The 21,803-nt window shown below is 52.7% G+C and overlaps 3 protein-coding genes across 3 annotated transcripts; 2 read left to right on the forward strand and 1 right to left on the reverse strand.

The window, feature by feature from the left end:
• Positions 1-9,218, reverse strand: LOC34618372. Its single transcript, XM_026334278.1, has 11 exons — positions 9,088-9,218; positions 8,106-8,554; positions 7,842-7,969; positions 7,395-7,476; positions 6,663-6,750; positions 6,077-6,161; positions 5,657-5,750; positions 4,880-5,007; positions 4,469-4,551; positions 442-559; positions 1-291 (listed from the first exon to the last, which is right to left on the reverse strand). Exons 1-11 carry the CDS (start codon positions 9,216-9,218, stop codon positions 1-3), a joined length of 1,677 nt encoding a protein of 558 aa, XP_026190063.1.
• Positions 9,219-10,389: 1,171 nt separating this feature from the next.
• On the forward strand, positions 10,390-14,214 carry LOC34619511 (WW domain-containing protein ZK1098.1). Its single transcript, XM_026334348.1, has 12 exons — positions 10,390-10,433; positions 10,623-10,722; positions 10,829-11,005; positions 11,217-11,285; positions 11,493-11,681; positions 11,979-12,043; positions 12,171-12,318; positions 12,540-12,589; positions 12,750-12,821; positions 13,001-13,128; positions 13,375-13,597; positions 13,788-14,214. The coding sequence occupies exons 2-12, from the start codon at positions 10,624-10,626 to the stop codon at positions 14,212-14,214; spliced, it is 1,647 nt and encodes a 548-aa protein (XP_026190133.1). The 5' UTR covers positions 10,390-10,433; position 10,623.
• A 2,721-nt stretch (positions 14,215-16,935) lies between these two features.
• On the forward strand, positions 16,936-20,892 carry LOC113146558 (microfibrillar-associated protein 1-like). Its single transcript, XM_026334279.1, has 9 exons — positions 16,936-17,049; positions 17,474-17,672; positions 18,527-18,807; positions 19,063-19,335; positions 19,519-19,593; positions 19,795-19,926; positions 20,218-20,291; positions 20,451-20,632; positions 20,831-20,892. The coding sequence occupies exons 1-9, from the start codon at positions 16,936-16,938 to the stop codon at positions 20,890-20,892; spliced, it is 1,392 nt and encodes a 463-aa protein (XP_026190064.1).
• The last annotated feature ends 911 nt before the right edge of the window (positions 20,893-21,803 follow it).

The raw sequence follows: 21,803 nt of genomic DNA on the forward strand, positions 1-21,803 counted from the left end.
CTAGTGCCATGCCACGCGCGGTGATATATGTCGAGGGGGCATGTAGACTGCTGGTAGGCTGGTGTCTTCGGACGGGTGTGTTATTAGGCGGCCTCGCTTAGCGGCGTCTGTCGGCGAGCGAGGCTCCTGTTGCGACTCCCGTTGCGTGGCGACGAACCCCTTGACTGCGGAAGAGGCGTTTTTCCCGCAGTCAGCTGCTGCACAGCAAGAGCAGGAGAAGCAGCGCGAGGTCAGAGAAGCTCCTGGTCCTGCTGTCGCTGCGCCTGCGCATGCCGCACCAGCGACAGACTCCTCAGCGTGTCTCTCAGGGAGGGCGCAACGGCGAGCGATCAAGCAGAGACTGAAGCAGGAGAAGTTGTTGCTGAAGGCAGAGGAAGAGCGGCGGAGAGCGCGCCAGCGTGCTCTGAGACTTCAGTTCACAGAGCGCCCCTTCGAAATAACCGAAGCTGTTGCGAAAGGCCTCATAAGGCCTTTCGTCTTGGGAGGGGGTCCTCCAAATGACGCAGCCACGCCAGGCTCTCCCGCCGCGATCGCAGCAGCAGCAGCAGCAGCAGCAGAGCAGCAGCAGAAAGAGCAGCAGCAGCGGGAAGAAGGAAATGTAGCGGCATCGGCGGAGGCTCTGCTGAATGGACCAACGCCGTTCGTGATGATAAATGCCAAACTTCGGACTGTTCAGGCGGCAGCGATGCTTGCTGCACGGGAGACGGAGGCAGCGTCTTTCCCCCGTGTAGAAGCCTCTGGAGCTGCGGCTGCTTCCGTGGGTGCAGCATCCGAGGGAACGCAGGCAGTCGCTGTCGATGACACGCTGCGCGTTGCATGCGGGGCGAAGGAGGCGCAGCTGTTGCAGACGGCGTGGGACGAGGAGGAAGGGAAGACTGCGCAAACAGTCTTCACACAGATCGCCTTCTCCGGTGAGACGAACAGCACGCAGTCATATACGACAAGCTCATGTTTTTAATATCCTTGAAGCTTGCTTGCGCTTCTCGCAGCAGAAAGGCCCCCTCAGCAGCAGCGGGAGCGTTGGTTAGACCGCAGCCTGAGCGGGTTGCTCCCCATCTCTGTGCGTTTTCTGTGTGTTGCAGCTGAGAACAACAGCTCTTTGGTGTTGGCGATGCCCATCACGGGGAGAAGTCATCAAATACGAAAGCATCTAAAGCTGCTCGGAGTGAGTAAGGCCCTGGAGGGCGGGTAAAAAAAGGGAGCGGTGGGGAATAAAAAAGACTGCGCGTCACAGCATTAGACAGGTGGATTGATGGATGCGACATTTGCAACTCAGTACGCAGATATGCGCAAGGAGCAGCGAAGCGCACAGCCAGACACAAACCTCTTAAAGGCTATATGCACACCTCGATGTATCCCATTCAGGTTCTATGGCCGTCTAACTTATTGTTGAGCCTCATAAACACATTTTACAGCCGAAAATAGAAGCGCTTTAAAATTAAGGCTTATGTCTTGCATGCTGCGTTCCTTGGGCCTTTACGTTGCTGCAGCACTGCATCGTTGGTGATTCGCTGTATGCGAGGCAGCGGCAGCAAAAGCAGCAAAAAGAGAAGCAGCAGGAAGAGCAGAAAGAGATGCAGCAGAAAGAGCAACAGCAGGTGCAGGATACCAACATCGCGGAAGCTGAGAGTCTGGCCAGGGGGGAGCCTGCGGTGCAGGACGCGTATTACTCCTTCGAGCGTGGCGCTTTGAAGCCTCAAGGTACTTGTTCTATGCATTGGTAGTAGCGCTTTTAACCAGGAAAGAAAGCAACGGCAGAGGCTCAGGTAGCCGCAAAACTCAACTGTCTAGTGCGGGGAACGAACAAGGTGCAGTACAGAAGGCGTATAAGTTGGGATGTGTGTGCAAGTGCTTGTGCCTGCGTTGCCTGTTGGATTGCCTGTTTCCTTCTCTGCATGTATATATATATATACCGCCATAGCTTGCGTGCTGCTCACGTGAACGGCATTTGCGAGTGGTATGTCTGGCATGCGCATGCTTTTTCAGAGTGGAGGGTGCGCTTTTGTATAGACGAGGTGTTGCACTTGCTGCCGTGCTGCTGCAACCCCGCGGCAGCCGAACAAAACGCTACGAAGGGAGAAGCGAAAGCGGAAAATGCGACAGGGTGCGAGAGGAGCACCGAGTGGCATTTGAACTTCGTTGCGCAAGCTGTCCAGTCTGCTGGGGGCCAAGTCCAAGTGCACTTGACGGTTCCGCCGCAAATCGAGGTAAGGGGATGAAAAAAGGCATCGAGGCTCGCAGCAGTTGTGCAAGACATAAGCTAGCAGGAGAAGCCAGGTGTGCAGTCATGAAGGAAGCGAAATGTGACACAGAGCGACATCCTTAATTGCTAGAAACACAAGGAGAGAGAGCTGGAAAGTGACGCACGGGGAGCGGAAGTGCGAGTCGAGAAAATTGCAAAACAAGGCCTATGACGCTGCTGACTTGATGGGCTATGCCGCCTTGTTCGTGCTTGGGGGCTTCCATATTCGTGCAGTTATTTTGGAGTCTCTAAAGCGCATGCGCAGTTTGCATGCGTGTAGGCGGCTCCTCTGGGTATTAGTGTGCTGCCTTTCTCTCAGGTAGTGTACAGACTCGAGGAGCCGGATGCAATTTGCCTCTTCGCCTTGTTCTACACATTCTCGTTAGGAAAATCCACGGAGCAGGGGCAGCAAGACGAAGCCTCACAGCAAGGGGGCGAGGTGACCTTTAGCAGTCTCGAAGCGCCCCCTCCGTGGGCATGGGAACCGTTGCGGAGTCTGAAAGAACCGTTAAGAGAGGCGTTGCCAAAGCTGGCGCGAATCAAGGCTCATGTGTTGCAGCAGCACCAATCGCAGGGGGTTGGCCTTTAGGCCATGTTGGAAAAAAATGAAACGGAGGGCAGACAGGCAGGCAGGCAGACAGGCAAGCAGGCAGACAGGCAGGCAGACAGGCAGACAGGCAGGCAGGCAGACAGGCAAGCAGGCAGACAGGCAGACAGGCAGGCAGACAGGCAAGCAGGCAGACAGGCAGACAGGCAGGCAGACAGGCAGCCAGCTTCTCAAGTGCTTTCGAAGAAAGTGCCATAGTGACAGGAGGCCTGTAGCGGAGGCACTTCCCAGAATTTTCCTGTCGTTTCACCGTCAAAGCAGCGTGATTGTGGTCGTAATGGCGTCCTCCGCACAGGGGTCGCTGCGGGGTAGGCTTCTTCTGTCTACGGCTGAAAGGAGAAATTTCGACTGAATGACTTTTTTCTGCATGCTGTGTGTGGCCCATGAGACGTTCCTTCCCGCCTCTTCTTCCCACAGTAAAAACGTCTGCGCACTGAGAGACGTTGCAGTTGTAGGGGGCTGCCGTGAAACGGCAGCAGGCACTGCGGGAGTCTTTCAAAGGAGGACAGCGGCACACAAGGAAGGCCGTGAACTTTACGTGCAGCACGTCCTTAGTTGGCAGATGAGATGCATCTTGATCTGTGTAAATCTATTTGAATCGGGGGAGAACGGGGTTGCGTAAGACAGCCATCATCTTTGTGCTTGAATGCTCTGCACTGGCGCGTTCTCTGCAGCGGTAGATCCGCTTGCTCATGGGGTTCCCTACATGGCCCGGTTGGTTCTATTGCTTTTTTTCGCCAGTAGCTGCTAGATCAGAGGCTCACTAAGAGAGAGGGTGAGTCCCTAGAAAAACTGGCAAGGTGCTAACGCAGTTAAGACTGCCCGCCGTGTGTCGGCTCCCTTGCATGCCGTAGGACGCTCTACTGCCCTAAGCGTAGCCACCGAAAGTGCTCAAAAATATAAAACGATATAAAGATGCGCTTAAAAGGCCCTCAGGCAGCCTGTGCGCACAAAGAGCAGCTGCCGAGCTGTCGTCGGCTGTACGCAGGGGCGGGGGCGGCTCGCCTTGCGCAACATCCCTACAGAATAGATAGACGAGATAATACAAGCAACACGCGCGAGCGGCCTCTCCTAGTACTACAGCCAGTGGCAGGACGCTGACAGCCGTAGATGCAGACAGACAGAAGGAGTTGCACCGAAGGGAGGACGGGAGGAGGGGGCCTCTTGGAAGGCTGCCTCTCCCCCACAGCTCCCTTTCTCTCTCTCTCTCTCTCTACCAGGCTATCCAACCCCCTCTTCGCCTCCCCCGCCGACTTCCTGTGTTGAAGCATCACGTGTTTGTTGGTTCTGACTTCACAACAGTCCCCAAGAGCGCTGGATCTTGAACTTCCCCTTTAACACTCGTGGTCTCGACGCCTTCCCCCGTCGGTGTCGGTGAGAGCCCTGCATCCTGCTGCTCTTCAGCTGCATCGCCGTCCTCTTGCGCCTCACCCGTGAGTGGAGGCATCTCTTCTCTCTCGTGTAGAGGCACTTCCTCGCTATGCAGCTCCTTGCTACCCCCCTCAGCGATTCGCTCTTCTGCACGCGAATCTGCTGGAAACGACGCATCCGCGGCTCTCCCTGAACTGCCGTCCGCTTCCAGGGGAGACGGCTGTTGGGTTTCAGAGGGACTGGTGCCTTCCAAGACATAGCCGTGTTTCTCGAAGACGCGATTCCACAAAGCTTGCGAGGCCTCATAGGTGTCGATGTAGTCCTCATACGTCTGCATGCATGCACGCGAACGCAAAAGAACGACTTTCGCTACATCCACCAGGAAAAAAGGCACATGCATGTGCGTCTCGCCTTCTCCACAGCCCTTCCGCATGCAGTATCGGATCGATGCTGATGCGGCAAGCGCGCGAGTCTCACAGGGGGTTGCTTTGCTGCCCCTATAAACACAAGCCCTCCGAAAAGGCGCTTTAAACCGACAACGATCGCAAAACACACGTTTCGCGCACACCACGCTTGCTGAGACAAGGCCCTGCGGTGTGATCGGAACGCACAGTCTGTACATACACCGCAACACATCCATGCATTGGCGTGGCGCTCACCATTTCGGTGAGATCTACTGGGAAAACTCGCATTGCTGGATTATTACTGAGCGCTCGATGTCCGTCTCCTCCTGCGACGATTGAGGCAACCGCACAAAAACCAACGCACGCAGCAACGCGCCGCGCGGCTCACTTGAACGCCCTAGCAAAACATGAGTGGCTGCGAAACACAATTCTAAGGAAACTCATTTCGGATTGCAGAAGAAGCAATTTGAAATGAGGCTGCTGCAACTCCTGGATTTTTGCGTCCTCCCGCAGCAGATTTAAAAACGCGAAGACTCCCCATCAGACGCCACAGATGCAACCGACCGGCATTCTTTACCCCTCCCACACTCCTTCGCCCCCCCTTCCCCTCTCCCCAAGGCAGCAGCACTCTCTATCCAACACGCAAACTGGCTGCGCCGATGTGCATAGGACTCATTTTCCTCAAAAGCAAAAGGGCAGGAGCGCATAACTAGAACCTGCAGAGAGAGAAAGAGGCAGGGAGAGACAGAGACAGACACAGAGAGAGAGAGAGAGACAACATCTGCCGCGGGAGATGCTACCGACTGCTTGTGCTGCACCCACCTAGGGGGCCTTTGAGAGTGCCTGAGGATGGCGCTCTCTCTCCTGCAGGCTGCATGCGCTTGACCACCTGCTGCTTCTTCCGCTGAACAGACAGTGCTGCGCGCAGGAGCTGCGGCTGCTGCAGCGACTGCCGCTGCCTCAAAGCGGTGAGCTGCTGCTGTTGCTGCTGCTGCTGCACGGAGGGCGCAGGCTGGGGGGCAAGCGGAGAACTTTGGTAGGCTGGCGCGTAGGAAGGGAGTCGCGTGTTCGCTGCCATTTCGTCGAAGAGGAAAGCCAAAGCCTTCCCCGCTTCGGGATCTACGGGCTGTTGAATGCAGGCGTATTATTATACACACATACAAAAACCGACGTTCAAGACTTGCGCATGCGGCAAGCGCAGTCAGTACCCGCGAGACAGTCAGAAGTCTAAAAGGCTGCGATGGAGCAAAAGCTCCACTGCCTCCAAATTCGCAATAAAACGGTCTCTCCGCCATCCGCCGCGCGATTGCGCGCAAAAAAACTCAACTCGGCAAGAGTTCCCCCCCTGCCCCCCAAATAAAAGGGACGCAGACAACCCCAGTAGTATAATCCTAAAAAATCAACAGCCCTTAAGGCGCCTTTATTCCTCCCCCCAACTCTCGCCGTGCATACCTGTCCGTCCATAGCTCTGTTAACAGATTCCCCGTTGTTGAAGCGGTTAAGCAGATTACGTGTTTTCTCAATGCTGAGGGGAACCCTACAGGAAGCGCACATACACATATAAACATATATATATATATACACATATACACGCATACACTTATACACGCATACACATACACATGTACACATATACATATATACACATATACATATATACACATATACATATATACACATATACATATATACACATGTACACGTATACATACACGTATACACACACATATACACACACATCCAGCACATTAAGAAGTCGTGCGGCTGCTGCTGTCGCTGGGAGGGTTTCAAAGTGCTGTAAATATATTCGAACCCCCGTCCCTCCCCCTCCCTTTCCCCTCCTTTTTACTCCAATAAGAAGGCCTAGAGACAGGGGCGAATCAACCGAAAGAAGGAAGAAAGAGAAGCCGCGTGTGCCAAAAAAATATCACCAACAAATCAACCAAAGCGCCCACAACGCCAAGGGCACAGGAACGTATAAAGGAAGGAACATGCATGTCACACACAAAAAACGAGACAAAAACCATCACATGCTTACTGCCTTATCCACTGGATGTCAAACGTAAGACCAACAAAGGGTCGACCGCTCCGTCCACTGAAAACGCTAGAAGGATACGAGCCTTCCCCTGCAAAGCAGTCAAAAAAACAGGCACTCAGCACAGACCACCACAAAACATGAAGCCTTTCGCGCAAATCTAGGCAGCCATGTGTTTTCCCCCCAATGCAAATGCTTCATCGCCCCTACATCCGCATACAAACCAACACGCAGCTCCACGTACATCCCACCCCACCCCCCCAAAAAGCAAGCCTCGCACTCTTCATCTTGCTCTCTCTCTCTCCCTTGCTCTCTATGTCTATCCCTCTCTTTATCTATCGATACATCTCTCTATCTCTATCGATGCATGTCTATCTCGATACAGCAAGCGATCATGCGACGCGTTGCATGCGACCTATGTCTGCAGAGCCTCTCCTAAACTGTTTTCAAATCAACCCAGCCCTGCTGTACGGCAGACTCCATTTTAAATGCATGTCAAGATACGCACACGTCACGATGCCGGAGAAGGCCGCTTCCCTCTGCCACCGTCTCGGCGCTGGCCGCTTCCAAGCCCCAAAACAAATGGGGAAGAACGATGCGGCAGCTGCATGCGCGTGTATAATGCTGGCATCTCAGCTACTCAAACACACCAAGAACTACGGGATTCGCGCGGCAGACGACACCACTATCAGCAAACTCCCACCACAAAACACCTTCCACTAGCCTGCCTCTCACCCGGTGCGTTCTTCATGAGGGCATATCCTGCCCAACACTGAGAAGACTGGACGCGAAAGAATAAAATCACATGGCGGGCTTCCTACAAACGCCAACGCAGCCACCCCAAAATCACAATACACATATATATATATATATATATATATATATATATATATATATATATATATATATATATATATATTGACTTGTACTGATGTATGCCGTGGCATGCGATATCAAGAGTATAGCCTCAAGGCAATGAAAACGCATGCAGCCCTGGAGAGCCGATTAACACGCGAAGTTTGGGAGCCCTTCCTACAGGCTTCGTGCCATCAACACCGATGTCTACCGACACACCCAACGGCAATAAGAACAAGCGCAGCAGCAGCAGCAACCTCCTCATATTCCTTTCCTGCCCTTCCCCGTTTTTCTTTTAATGCGGCTTCAAATGGTTGTGGTGTTCACCTGTACGGCTTGTGCGAGCCTCGCTTCGTTCCGAGGTATAGTTGCCCAGACGCCTCTGCGCATAGAGACTTCGACATTGTGCTCCGTGGAAGAACGAATAATAAAGAACTGCGTCATTGGATCTTCTGCTGCAGCGAAAGGACAGCAGCGCGGCTCAGGGAGAGGCAGCATGGTGCAACTCGCTCATGCATGCGGCTGCCACACAGGCACGGCCGACATGCAAACGAGAAAATTGGCGAGTGCTGCATAAAGGCAGCCTGCTACTTGTCGCTCTACCCGCCCCCAATACCGGAAGAGGACTCAGCAGCGGCGGGGCATATTCAGCGGCAGTGGTGATGGCAGCTAAGAGCCATGGCAGGCAGGCAGCCATTGGGTGCAGCGGAGCGTTGCTGCGTTTTGTAGGGAAGGGGGCGGGGGGAAGGAAATACCTACCCGGGTGGGAAGGGAAACTTGAATGCTGCGAGGGGAGGTCGAAGTAGGGGGCAGGCGCGTTACCTTCCCAAGGGATTGCGCCTTGGGCACCCACCCCCCTAGGCATGACAATGCCGTCCATGTGCATCATTCCAGCCTGCTTGCGGTCTACTGGAAAGGGCTGCACGGCCCCCCCAAGTGCGACGTCTATGGAGTTGTAGCATTCATGGCTGCCGCATGCGAGGCCAAGAGCATCCAGCGTAGGTGCAGCGAAGCAGCGCCGTCGCTGGCTGAGCGTACAGCTGCCAAGGAGGGCCCTATGGCGCAGCTGATCGAGGACAGAGGCCGCTGCGCTCGGGAGAGGAGCTGCGGAGACAGGGGGAGGGCAGTAAGGAGCAGGAGATCGGAAAGAAATACACCCAAGTGGGAAGAAGGCGCACTTGCGGTAGCGGACAGCAGGTCCTGGCTAGATCAGGGAGTCTTCGCTGCTCTCTAATCACGCGAGTATGCGATGAGCACATTTGCTAAATACTAGCAGACAAGGAATTTGCATATGCGACCTGCACGCAGCTCTACGGAATTCCCAAAGAGTGGGGCCGGGGCTGCGGGAAGCTCATGCCGCCATATTCTTGCGGAGCCCAGGGAGCCTCTCGTGTGTTCCTTTTTCATCACTTGTTGCAAATTTACCTCTAGTTTTCTCCAAAGGGTTATTTACTCAGGGAAAGACCGAGTTATCCCTCGTTGCCGCCAATTCCTGGTGCGGGTCTCCCAGGGGTGGGAGGGCACTGCAGCAGTGAGGGAGCCGCCACGTGCCTTTGTGCAGCCACAAGTATACCAATTGGGAGCCAATCTAAATTGGAACTCTGTAGATTTGTGAACAAGCAAACAAGGAGCTGGGAATCCATGTTCAGGTGAGCTAGGGGCACCCCGTCCATCTGATTGCCACGTACATAACACCTCGGCCATCAGTTTTTGCACCCCGTTCAAGGTAGCATTCCTGATGCAGCATTCCTCCGTATTTTCGACGCTTTCCTCTGGGGATTTGCTACGTTGGACGCGCTGGTGATCTAATCAGTTCGTAAGCGACTGCCTCGCTGGTCTTCCTCCCGCCTCCTTCATGGGTGGTGTACTCTGAGCTGTAGCTAGGCCTATCCGTGCGGCTGGTGGCCCTTGATACACATACGTTGGCTGTTTATGTGTTGACATTGCTGGTCCATAGTGGCAGGGAAAATGCGCTCGCGCCATCGTAGTTCTCTTTGGCTTGTTTCACATCATGTCTGGGTGTCGGCTCTTTCTCACTGCAGTTTTGCGTTGGGATTGCACTCAAAGCAACCTTTTATTTGTCGTTTCTCTTGAGTTCTATAAGCTTTAATTATGGCGTGCACATTTTGGGTTGGTGGTGGTGTGTAGGGGTAGGAGGTCGGACAAGGGTGCGCCAAAACGAGGGGGCCATATGTATGCACATATCGATCTGGAGATGCTTCTTCTCGGCTCCTCGCAGTCAGTGTATGCGTATTGTCGCGACCATGCCACTTTAAGCCAGTATTCATTCGCTCAGTCCTCAACTTATTTGCAATTTTCGCCTTCATGACATCGGCGGATCAGTCCGCCTTTGGGGCGGTGGACTTCACTGTCGCAGTGGCAGATGTAATCCAGGAGTCCAACCAGAGCACATGTAGGCGCTTGTCTTCACTAGCTGAACTGTAGTTTTCTTTGTGGCAGCCTACGTGTTCGATGCACGGTTAGCAATCACTTAGACGCTCGCGCGTTGCGCTTTGTAGCTCCCAGTTGTTGACTACCCCGAGGAAGCTTCTCTACGGGATGGTAGATGGATATGTAGGCCAGTGGCTGCAGTATATACAACGCCTGCTGTCTGCGTCCTACCATCGTGCGTGGTGTCTCTCTTGATCTGCAAATCCACCTCTGTGTTCATGCTGAGCGGCGTAAACTGGAGGCAGCCTGCGAGTTATTATCTTGTCTCAGTTCTACAGAGGACTCAATGATGTCTTCTCTTTTAGATACAGCTCGGTGGTAGACGTTTGCTCGATGTTCTTGCTGTTGGTGCTCATTTGCTGCCTGCTGCCCCCCCTGCCCTCCCACTGCACCACAGTACTTTGTGGGCTGAGGGGTGCATGCATGGCTGCACTCGTGCGAGGTAGTGCTAGGGATCCTTCTTACCGTGTGTTTCGGTTTGCCTGGAATTCGTGTGTTTCTGTTGCTGACAAACTTCCCGCGGTACAGGCAGTGAGTAGTTACACCTCCTTCTCTGCGTGGTACGTTAGGCTTCAGGACAGAGCCCCCGGCTTCTTGTCGAGGGAGCTTGTTCTGAGAGCGCTTTGTTTCTTTTTTGACGCTGTTGTGCTTTTAGAGAATGGATCCTTTTTTCGCGAATCCCTCAATGATCACCAGCGGCGATGGCTGGACAGAGCATGTTTCCAAGGAGGGCAGGAAGTATTACTACAACACGCTGGTGCGCATCTTTCTTATTTCCTCCGGGATGCGCCTTTTGTTACCTTCACACGCATGCTTGAGAGTCAGCCCGCGTATGTGCGGCTTCGGTTCTCGCTGTGATGCAGACGCAAGAGAGTCAATGGGGGAAGCCGCTCTCCTTGCAAACCCCCGAAGAGGCACAAATTTTGCTGAAAACAGGCTGGCAGGAGTTCTCTAGCGCAGATGGAAAGAGTTACTGGTTCCACAGCGCCACCAAGAGAAGCGTATGGAGTACTCCGAAGGAAGTGGAGGAGATGCTCAAGGTTAGCGGCGCTGTCTCCCTTTTGTTACGGGGGGCAACTTGACACTCCCTAAATTGCTCTGCTTTCAAAGCACTGCCTGTACAAGGCGGTAGGGGCAGGGTGGAATTCGGGATGCTCATGAAACTGCCCGCATTCGCGCAATACACACAGCCGCCGCTCTGCGCGCCACTCAGATTTCTCGGCTCCGCTGCGTCTCGTTTGTGTCGTTCAGTCTCTGCAAGAGGAGCGAGAAGACTGGCCACAATTCAAGAGCAAGGATGAGGCTAAGACGTTTCTAGTGGTGCGTCCGGCAGTTCTGTTCGATGGCTCTGCAGGATCGGTGGCGAAAAGCGGCGCTTTCCCTAGAGCAGAGAGAGAGAGAGCAAGCTGATAGTGCTTCTTGATGCACGATGACTCTGCGAGCCTGCACGATGCGGGGCATGTCTGTCCGCGCGGGGGGCACTGAAGTCGGGAACCTTTTCTGGAGTGTCTCGGTGTGCGCATTCAGAAATTGTTCGAGTTGAAAAAGTTTCCTCCTCGAATCAGTTGGGAAAATGCTTCCAAAATCCTCGAGTCGGACAGGCGCTGGTCGTGCTTTTCCATCTTAACGCGTGGAGAACGCAAGCAGACGTTTGCAGAATATATGGGCTCAAGGGGGAAGCGGGCCGCTGAAGAAGAGCGCCAGAAGCGGAAACGCGTCAGTTCAAACTGTGGCACTGCATACGAGGCTTTGCAACTGCACAGGGCTGCAGTGCATCCATCATCGAGAGCACGTGCATGCATTCGACTTCGCGTGTCTTTACCTGCCTATAGATGCTATGGGGTCCAGTATATATGCATGCATGCGCTCATCAGTTCTGAAGGGGTATGATGCAGCGCAACTCTCGACAGATCGTGTGCATCATGCATGTTTCTGCGTGGACAGTGTGCAAGCAACTCGGATGCACACATATCGCCTCATGCGCTCATCATGGCTTGCGCTTTTTGGTTTCAGGCGAAGGATTTGATGGTGAAGAACCTTCTGGAATGGAAGGAACTCAGTTTCAAGACAACCTATATGTGCGTTTCTGCTCCATTTCTACGGATTTTGCATATTTGCAGCAGTTTCCACCCGTTTTGGCCGGTTCTGCTGGTTTGTTGATGAAGCGCCATCTGCGGCGTATGCGGTTTCGGCTTGCGGCTTCAGAGATGTGGCGGATCGGTTCCACTTTGAAGAATGGTGGACTTGGATGCAAGAAAGCGAGCGCGATGAATTTTTCCAGGAATGGATGTTTGATAATGAACAAATGTTTAAAAACAAAGTCAAGGAAAGACGACGTGCAGACGTGGCCATGGTAGGCCACCTTCTCACATAAACTCATTTTTCATCGAAGCGCGTGTGTTTCCTGGACCGTTGTAGGTGCATGCGCTTGCCTGGTGTACTTCGGCTCTCTTGTCCTCCCTTTGTGTATGCGAGTATAGTTTTGAGCACTCTGCTGGGCAGTTGCATGCGATAGGCGTCCAGCACACAAAACAGGTTTTTCTGTTGGTCGTTTGCGTTTTTGCTTGTGTGCAGCTCGAGGAAATTCTCGAGCAGAATCCTACGGAATACCCATTTCAGAAGAAGTAAGCGATTCGGGGTCTTACGGTGCAGATACGGGTGGTGGCCACACGAAAAGGATGTCGATGTGCAGCGGATCGCGTGCTTCACGCACCTCTGTATTAGACTTGTATCGGGTTGCGTTGTGCTACATGAATAATTTTGTTTGCCTTTGTGTCTTTCTAGATGGAGTGAAGTCAGGGACCAGCTTCTGTCGCATCCAAAGCTACAAAACATGATGAAGATTGATGTTTTGCAGTGAGTGAATGACCGCTGTACGCTGGGTGCTTTTCTCCATAGTGGGAAGGCGCGAGATTTGAACCGTGCGCTTTGCTTAGGCCTTTGAGCAGCAGAGTTGGATCTCAAGGCCGTGCGGCTGCTCGTGTTGAATGCTTTTTCTTGTCGGTTTCGACTGATTTTCGCATGGCTCCGTGCAGGGTGTGGGAGGAGTGGGTACGGCACGGCTATGACCAGGAGCGGAAGCAGCGGCAGGCGCAGAACTTTCGGAGGCAAAGAAAGCGAAGAGACGCTTTTAGAGAGCTTTTGCAAGATGCAGTCGACAAAGGTGTGCTACCTCCCGCAGGATGCCTTTCAATACTGCGTATCGGTTCATGCGGTCAAGTGTCTAGACACCGCACCCAGCGCGCATCTCTGTATGGTGTGCAAGTTGTTGAATCGACAAGCGCACGCTCGTATTTAGACGACTGGGGCTGCTTATTTTTGTACGCGCCTCCCTTTCAACAGTTTCTAGCGCAATATTTCGGTATTCAGTGTGGGCTTTCGCTTCTCCGTCTTTTGTTTGGTGTTCCAGGGGAAGTGAGCAGCCGGACGGAGTGGGCATCTTTTGTGCGACGCATCGAGAAGGATCCGCGCTACACTGCAATGGTTGGGCAAGGCGGAAGCACTCCACGGGAGTTGTTTTGTGATGCGGTTGAGCGGCTGCGCGAGCAACACGAGCAGCTGAAGCAGATTTTGAAGAGGAGCGCTGAACGGGCCGGACTCGACATCAGAGATCCTGCACTTTCGTTTAATCAGTGCGTTGTTTCTTTTCCTGTCAGTGTTCTTCGGGTTCTTTTGCGGCTGTAATCATGAGCCTTGCGTGCACGACGGTGCGCTGAAGGATTTTCTGCATTTTTTCGGGTGTCTCGGCAGCGCGTCGCTTATTTGGCGCAGGCATGCAATCCGCATGCATGGAGGGCTGTGCTGTTTCCGCTTGTTGCACAGATTTTACGAGGCCGTCAGGGGGCAGGAAGACGTGAAGAATTTGAACGTTCTGAACACCAAGATGGTTTTTGAGGCTTTGCGCCAGTCAGAAGGAAAGTCTAGTGCGTCTCACACGGACGCAAAGACTAGGAGCCGTAGCGGTCGAGGCGACACGGATGGCAGCAGCTACCGCAGCAGCAGACAAGAAGAAAGCAGCAGCAGCAGCAAAGCGCACAATGACAGCAGCTCCAGTGCGCGTGACAGAGAACGCAGCGAAAGGGAGCGTGATAGAGTGTCTTCTAAAGGAGATGATTCGAGGTCACGGAAAAACCACAGAAGTTACCATGATCGCAGCTCGAGTCGGCCTCGGGATGAGGGCAGGGATGGAGATGTTGATCAGATGCGCAAAAGGCGCAATGTTGAAGATGATCGTAGGCGGAGGCACTAGTCGTGCTCCACTGCAAATAGAGTGCCGGGGGTAGAAGTTGTGTTAGAAGTGGCATTCCGATAGCGTCAGAGGTCACACGGCTTCTCTTTTCCGTGCCCCCGCAAATGCCCGTCTCCTGCAGCGCCTGCACAGATGGTATTGCAGCGAACGCGGTGGGAAAGGCTGGAAAGAGGCTACTGCTGTTCTCCGCTTCTGGAAGCTCTGCAAGTTGCAGCTTTGTGTGGGCTGCCCTTCAGCGAAAGCTGACCACCGGCGGCTCACGGCAGTCTTCTGTCATTTGTTGGCATGTGAGTGACGGTGTGCAACTCCTCCGTCTGGCAATTTCGCCCCTCCGTTTTAAGTTTTGTTTCCCGCTGTGTGTCTGCTGGCTTTCCACAGCGCGCTGTGCAGCTACCTGAGGTCTCACACGGAAGACTGCAATTTTCTCTTGCCTTTTCCCATCGCGCCTAGAAGCGCTACAGTTCTGCAAAGTGCAAGCCGAGAGGGGCTAGCCTAGACATGTGGGCCTCTTGGCCACCTTAGTGAGAGATACGTAGAAATTCTCGCACTCGACATATTTGGAAGCTGCACTCTTTTAGCTAATGCAAGTGCTGCTGCGAAGGTTGGAAGAAGAGGTACAGATTTTCTGAAGTAGTCCACAGCACCATGGGCTACGGCAGCACTTGCTTCGAAAGGCCCCCCGCACACAATGAGAGATCACCGGAGCTCAACAGACACAAATAACACTCTTCTAGGCTTCACAAGGAGAAAACCTTGAGTGCGTTTCGCTTCAGGCTGCATTTGTAAACGAAATGCAGCGTACGGAACACCAGTGAGCTGCATTTGGCAGACGAACAGGATTTGCTCGAAAAGGATAAAGAAATGCTAATTGTTGAAGGAATGTAGGGAGGAAGTCTGACTACGAGAGATCCACTTCCCTCAAACTCGGCAAAGGCAGTGCGCGTTTTAGTCTTCATTCAGCATCCTAGATTTTCGGCAACACACGTGCCTAATTCCTTAATTCGCTTTAAAGGTTTCGTGCCCTCGGCGGCCAGACTGTTTTCTGTGAGTGTTGACGGCCTACGAAGTTTCGACCCTCGGGCCAAGTCGGGGTGTACGTGGCTGTACTCCGAAAGAAACCGGCGAATTCCCAAAAAGGCGCACCCAGGCAGCGATGTTGGAGAGAAGATCAGTGAGTTCGGAACTGAGATTCAGAAGAATATGCCTATTGTGGGGGAAGAAATTCAAGAAAAAATTCCTTTTCACAGTGCATCAAACGGGTGGGAGCCACACAATAGACACACCCAAACATCTACCTCAGAGTCATTCTCATAGGAATGTGTGGAAGTTGCGCTTATAGTTAGAACTTTCCTTCCCTACCCAGTCCTAGGGTGTGTTGCGCGATCGAGGCGCAACACACTTGTGTGTAACAGCCCTTTGAATATCCCGTTAGTAGGCTTGTCTTAAGCACAGCCTCTCTATCAATAACCGGTTAAGAGCCCTCGACGCACTTTGATAACTACTGAAACTTCGAATCTATCGTGGATGTGCCTGCCGAGAGGGGTGCACTACGGGAAAGACACCAATGCACTGCTTGGGAATGCCCATACTGAATACCGCAGGTATTGGGCGCACGATAAAAACACATTTCTGCGTACACAACCACATGTTGGGGATTTTATTTTATGGCAGCGTAAGGCCCACTGAACATATCACCAATTGGCGCGCAAGTCCTCGAATCTCAGCAAAATTTAGCGATCCGAACTGCTTAAGCTGTAAATTGGTGGACGCGTGCAAAGTTCAAGCGCCGTACAAGTGGTTGATCATGTGGAGGTGATGTACGCGGAGTCTACAAGGAGGCAAGCAAGGTTAGTGGCTCATTGCAGGTTCATGGCCACATGTGCATAAGATCCATTCTATTCGTTTTGTCTAGGCAAAAACCCATAACGGAATGCGAGATATCTCAAAAGCAAAGCAAACAAAAGGCAACTGCTAGGATTAGCATTTGCCTCCATGACTCGTGCGTCTTCGCTGGCGAAAGCCCCAAACCGCTGCATGCAGAGAATAGCGGGAAGAAAGAGCCCCGGAAGAAAGGGAGAAGTCACTTCTGCGAAAGCTGAGAATTGGGAGTATTCGGAATATTGCTTGAGGCCATAGGCGTTTGTCCTCTCTTCGCTAGGGGCCGAGCAACGCCGTTTCCCTCGTCCGTTGTTTTCGCGCCATCTCTACGGCTGCTTCGCTTTGATGTATTCCCAAGCGCTTGGCAGTGAAATAGGCCACCTCTCGAATGAGTGTTCGCTCGACTTATGCCTCTGTATGTTCCTTTTTCGCGGGGCTCTATCCCAACCGGCACTCCCTCTCTGCAGTTCCCACGCGCGCTAACTCGTAACCGCATTGCTCACTCCTGCACCGAGCTCTATCTCTCTCTCTCTCTCTCTTCACCGCTATTCTTTTTTTGAACTGTGTAGTCTTCTATTCACTTGACTTTTCTTTACTGTCAACTCCTGCTCCTCCCTTTGCCCTTCTGGATCAGTATTCCTCTGTATCGGCGTTCCTTCCTCCACGCTCTCTGCAGCGTCGTTTCTCTCTCTCTCTCGGCGTTGAACCTGCACGCCTCCCAGAGGAGAGGGATCTGTTTGAGGTGCTGCCACCGTAGACTTCACCGGGGGGAAAAGGCTGCAGGGAAAAGAGGAAACGTGTGGCGCGCTTGCTCATCCCTCGTTGCCGAGGCTCTGAGCTAAAATGTCGGCTGCAGATGTCCATAGCATTCTTTATCGCGGGGAGGACCCCTTGAAGAAAAAGTTCGTTCCAAAGAATGAAGAAAAGACACACGTGCCGCGCCACTGGCCCGGAAAGGTACCGCTCCTTGCACCAAACCGCCTTCGAGACTTGCATGGGAATTCAGTCCTTCAGTTTCCCTGAAAGGAGAATGCCTCCCAAGGCTAATCCTCCGTAGATTCAATATACGCCATACAGACGTCCACGCAGCACGCACATTGATGCATTTCTGCTTTCCTCTTTTTCTGTATCGCGCGCTCGCGTTCAGTTCATGTTCCTTAGTTTCTTGCACTTCCCGCCAAGGTCCCTTACACTGTCTTCCCCATTCCGTTCTCCTTTCCCCCCATCCCGTCCTCTCTCCCTCCTCACTGACTTTGCTGTACATACATATATGCCTTCCTGCTCCGCTCTCCGGCTCCGTATCTACATCAATCCCCTAGATCTGCCCTCTTTGTTCAGTCACTCCACCCCGCTGACTCTGCTTGTGCCGTCTTCTGCGCAGGCCCCAGAGGGCGCCGTGCTGCACTCTGGCTCGGAGTCAGAAGCGGCTTCGAACTCGGAAGGGGAAGGTGTCGAGGTGAAGCAGCTGCGGATGCGTCAAGTGCTCGCCGCAGACCGCCGGCTGCACCGTCTTGCCGCTGCTGCTGCAGCACAGGGAGAAAGAAGACGGAGAGAGGCGTTTGTCATTCAGTCCGAAAAGGGTATGTCACTGATTACTTCAGAGTCTGCAAGAGCTCAAAAATCGTTTCTCTCATAGGGACTAGGGAAGGCTCGTAGGGAGCTTGCCTCCCTGCCGCCTTTACTAACTGCCGCAGGACGGTTTCTGAAATATTCGACCTGATGAAATCTTCATGAACATACACTCCTTTCCTGTGCAAATGACTCATCTTCCGTATCTGGTTCGTCTGCATCTGATGAGTATAGGCCGCTTTCCGTTCCGTCGTGCACATACATACATCCATCCATGCATGCATCCTCTTTCTCGCCGAGACAGACATGCGCGCGTGTGTCTGCATGTCCTTTATAGATGTAGCACTTGGAGTCTTTATTCTTTTGCACCTGGCTTTAATATACATAGTGGTGTGTGCGCGCGCATTCGCACGGGGGGCGCCTGCTTGTGTGAATGTTCGCTGGTACACGCATGCATTTATCCACTCTTCCGTGAGCATCCATGAGTACGCACAGGTATCTTCTCTGGTACAGACGGTGAAGAAAAACATTACGGCGTGAATGCGTGTATGTCTGCGTATTATATGCGTGCTTTCTTCATCTTGGCTATTGCACTGCCTATGGGCGTGTGCTTTCAAGAGATTCTTTCATTAAACCACCACTCACTCTCTGCGGATAGGGTTATATGTGTATACACAGATAAATCCATTGGTATCTATATACAGCGGCAACTGCGGCGGGGCACAGGCGGCACGGTGTTCCTCTATGGGGTCGGGCAAGGGATTTTTATGCGACCAGTACACTTTACGGATATCGCTGCTCAGGTGTTTACGGTTTGTTTGTGTGTCTGTATGTACCCGTTTGACGCGGCTGCTTCTCCTTTCAGAGCGCCAGCGTCTTGAGAAGGGTATCGTGGAATCGGAGGGGGATGAGGGTCTCCCAGAAGACGAATGGGGGGGAGCGGGGACGGGAGTTGCAGCAGAAGAGACTGGTGTCAAGGATAGAGCGCAGCTGCGCGCTGCTGCATTGGAGAGGCGCCGCAGGGAAGAACGCCTCTTGCAGCAGCAGCAGCAGCAAGACGAGGAGACAGAGGAAAGTGAAGAATCAGACTATTCAGAGGCCTCTGATGACCAGCCAGACGAAACGAATGTCATTCTTCACAAGCCCGTAAGCTCTCTGCATATTTTGTTTGATGTCTTCTGCTAAGTGCTTCTGTGGAGATTGGAGAGGCCGCAGGAGCTGCCATTCTGAAGCAAAGCGGACAGGCTTGTTTGGCTGGGGGAGGCTTCTCCCTTTTTCCTATCCGGTCTGCGCATGCCGTGTGCTCTACCGCACTTTTTTTGCAGCAGCATGCAGTTATCGTGTGAATAATACTGTGTTGCTCGTTGGCCTTCTTTTTTCGGGCCTCCTTTTTCCTTTCAGACTTTTGTTCCCAAAGCAAATCGGCTGACGGTGCACGAGCGGGAGGAACAACAGCGCCGGGAGAAGGAAGAGCAGATGCGTCAACAGCACGAGGAGGAGCAACGCAAGTTAGAGACAAAGCACATGGTGTATGCAGCCCTAGCCCGGGAAGACGAAGCAGCAGCAGATGCCCCTGTCACCGCCGTGGAGCAGCAGCCACAACAGCATCAGCAAGAAGCGGAGCCGGGAGACGAGATGCCAGACGATACGGATGGCCTCGATGCAGCACAGGAGGTGCCCTTTTACTCCTACTTCCTGCAGCTCTCTCTTCTCCACGCATCCTTGCTTTCTCTCCTTGCCTCCTCTTTGTCTTATCAGAATATTCGCCATTCCTTACGCGGAGAGCGTCATTCAGTGCAGAGCGGCTTTTCCGTGGTGTCAGGTGTCCTCGCTCCTATGCGCTTTTTATGCGCTCAGTACGAAGACTGGAAGCTGCGGGAACTTGAGCGGATCCGGAGAGACAAGGACGAGCTGCTTGAAAGAGAAAAATTCGTAAGTCGTTAAAACAGGCTTCTGTGCTGATCCTGCTGCGTTCAGCCTGCTCCCTTCCTGTTGGTGCCATGCTCGCTGCCCCTGTCCAGACCATCGCCGAATGCGGTGCTGCCGCTGCTGCTGTGGCAGTTCTTCGCAAAATTTGCTGCTGTAGGGGTCGTCCTTCGGGGTTGTGTTGTTATCTGTTGCCTCTCCTTGCAGCTGGAGGCCGTCGAGCGCCGCCGCTTAATGACAGCAGAGGAGCGGCGTGAAGACGACAAGGAGCTCGACAAGATGCAGCCAAAAAGGGAAATTCGGCACAAGTACCACTTCATGCAGAAGTACTACCACAGAGTAAGAAGGAGTGTTCTTTCAGCTTTGCTCCTCATCGTACATTTGTTTATTTTACGGAGAACTGGAGGAGTCGGCAGCTGCTCTCAAACAAAGAAAGCCCACTGCATATATCAATGCCCCCCATCACCTCTTGAAAACTTTGTTTGGGCCATAGGGGGTTTGGTTGTTGTGTCATGATGTTCATTTACTGAAAACACTGCCACTCATGCCTGCATGCGCAGCCTGTCAGCTTTGTGCGCTTTGTTATTGCCTCTGCGCTTGTGTCTTTGTGCGTCTACCCGTCTTCTGTAGGGTGCTTTTTTCCAAGATCTGGCGCGCAGTGGAGAGGAGCCCCTTTATCTACGCGATTTCAATGCGCCTGTTGGGTACGCTTTGTGTTGCGGTAAAAGTTGTCACGAGTTTCTTACAGTCTTGCGCCGTGGCGCATCTGTTGCTCGTTGCAGGTTTTTTGCAAAAGTGCATCGTGCTTGTGTTTTGTTGTTACATATCCCTTCATCTGTTTGCTTTGGGTGCCTCGACCGCAGAGAAGACGCGGTGGACAAGAAGGCGCTGCCAAAAATACTGCAACTGCGTCGTGGGGAATTGGCACGGGGCGGCAGAACGAAGCACACGCACTTGGTGGATGTGGATACCTCCGATTTGTCACATCCGTGGGTACAGGCTACCAGAGATCTGCATGGCCAAAAGCTTCTCAAGAAAGCTGGAGGTAAACACGAATGATTGGAGTTATGCACGATGCAGGTTCCTGTGCAAGTCCATGGATAGTGCTAGGAGGGAAAGGGTTGAAACGAGTTTTTGAGCTAAAATTACCCTGCGTTTTGCAATTTGACGTGTTACGAATTTGTCGGAGTACATCCAGAACACCATCTTTTTGCCTCTGCCGTCCCTTTTTTTTGAACTGCAGGCCTCAAAGGTTCCCACGACTTCGAGCGGCCGTCATTGCGGAAGCCCAAACAAGATGGTTAAATCGTGTGTATTCCGTTCGCTTTTCTATTTGTTCTTGCCCTCCTTATTGCGTATTTCAGTTTTTTGCCTGGAGGTTTTTGCTCATAGGATTACGGAATATGTATAAGGGAATCGGTGACGGATGCAAATAGCATCTGAATCCGGATTGGAGCTAGCTTTGGCGCTATTTGGTGTAATGTTAGAACTTGAGACGAGGAGTCTAATCTTTCTCTAAGCGTAGCCCAGCAATATAACGTATTTTCTGCCCGATTCAGTTTGGGAACACAGGTCTATAGGAAACAGCATTCATTGGGTTTACACTGTGTGGGCTGCTAGCGGCTATTTTAATCAGCTGAGTCGTATCTAGTACTGGAACCCCCATATTCGGAAGTTCGTCGTTTTTGGTTAATTTCCTGCAGCATATCTACTCTTCAGCTCACTGTTTCCCTTCTGTGGGGTGTCTGTCAATCGGGATAGCTATCGCATGGCTATTGAGGTGCTGTAATTTATTTGCTATTACTGCAGTTCCATTTGCCATTACTGCAGTTCGTGAAGTGGGTCTGTAGAGTCTGTGCACCCAGTAACCAGACACAAGCAAGTGTCTTCCGGGAGGCGTTGTGGCCACTGGCCGCAGTGAATCGCCGCAAGCTTCAGTTATCAGATATTGTGGCATCCTTGAGATGACCATGTTTGGCTTGGATGCACAAGGCCGCACCACATGTTTTGCGAGTGCTACCCAATCTTCCGTGGCGTGCCGTCAGTTCGGGCTATTTCGTGCGGCGGGGCATGTGAATTCGATCGTGTGAATCATTAGCTGATCGTCCGGTAGCTTTCCTTTAAAAAATAGCGTTGCTGCTGCTGTTAACTGACAGGAGAACACTCAAGTCCGTCAGCCTTCTTCGTGCACGAAACATAGGACCACGCCTAAAAAT

The sequence above is a fragment of the Cyclospora cayetanensis genome, unplaced genomic scaffold, assembly GCF_002999335.1.
Source record: "Cyclospora cayetanensis isolate NF1_C8 unplaced genomic scaffold, CcayRef3 CcayRef3_contig_4, whole genome shotgun sequence".
Lineage (NCBI taxonomy): Eukaryota > Apicomplexa > Conoidasida > Eucoccidiorida > Eimeriidae > Cyclospora > Cyclospora cayetanensis.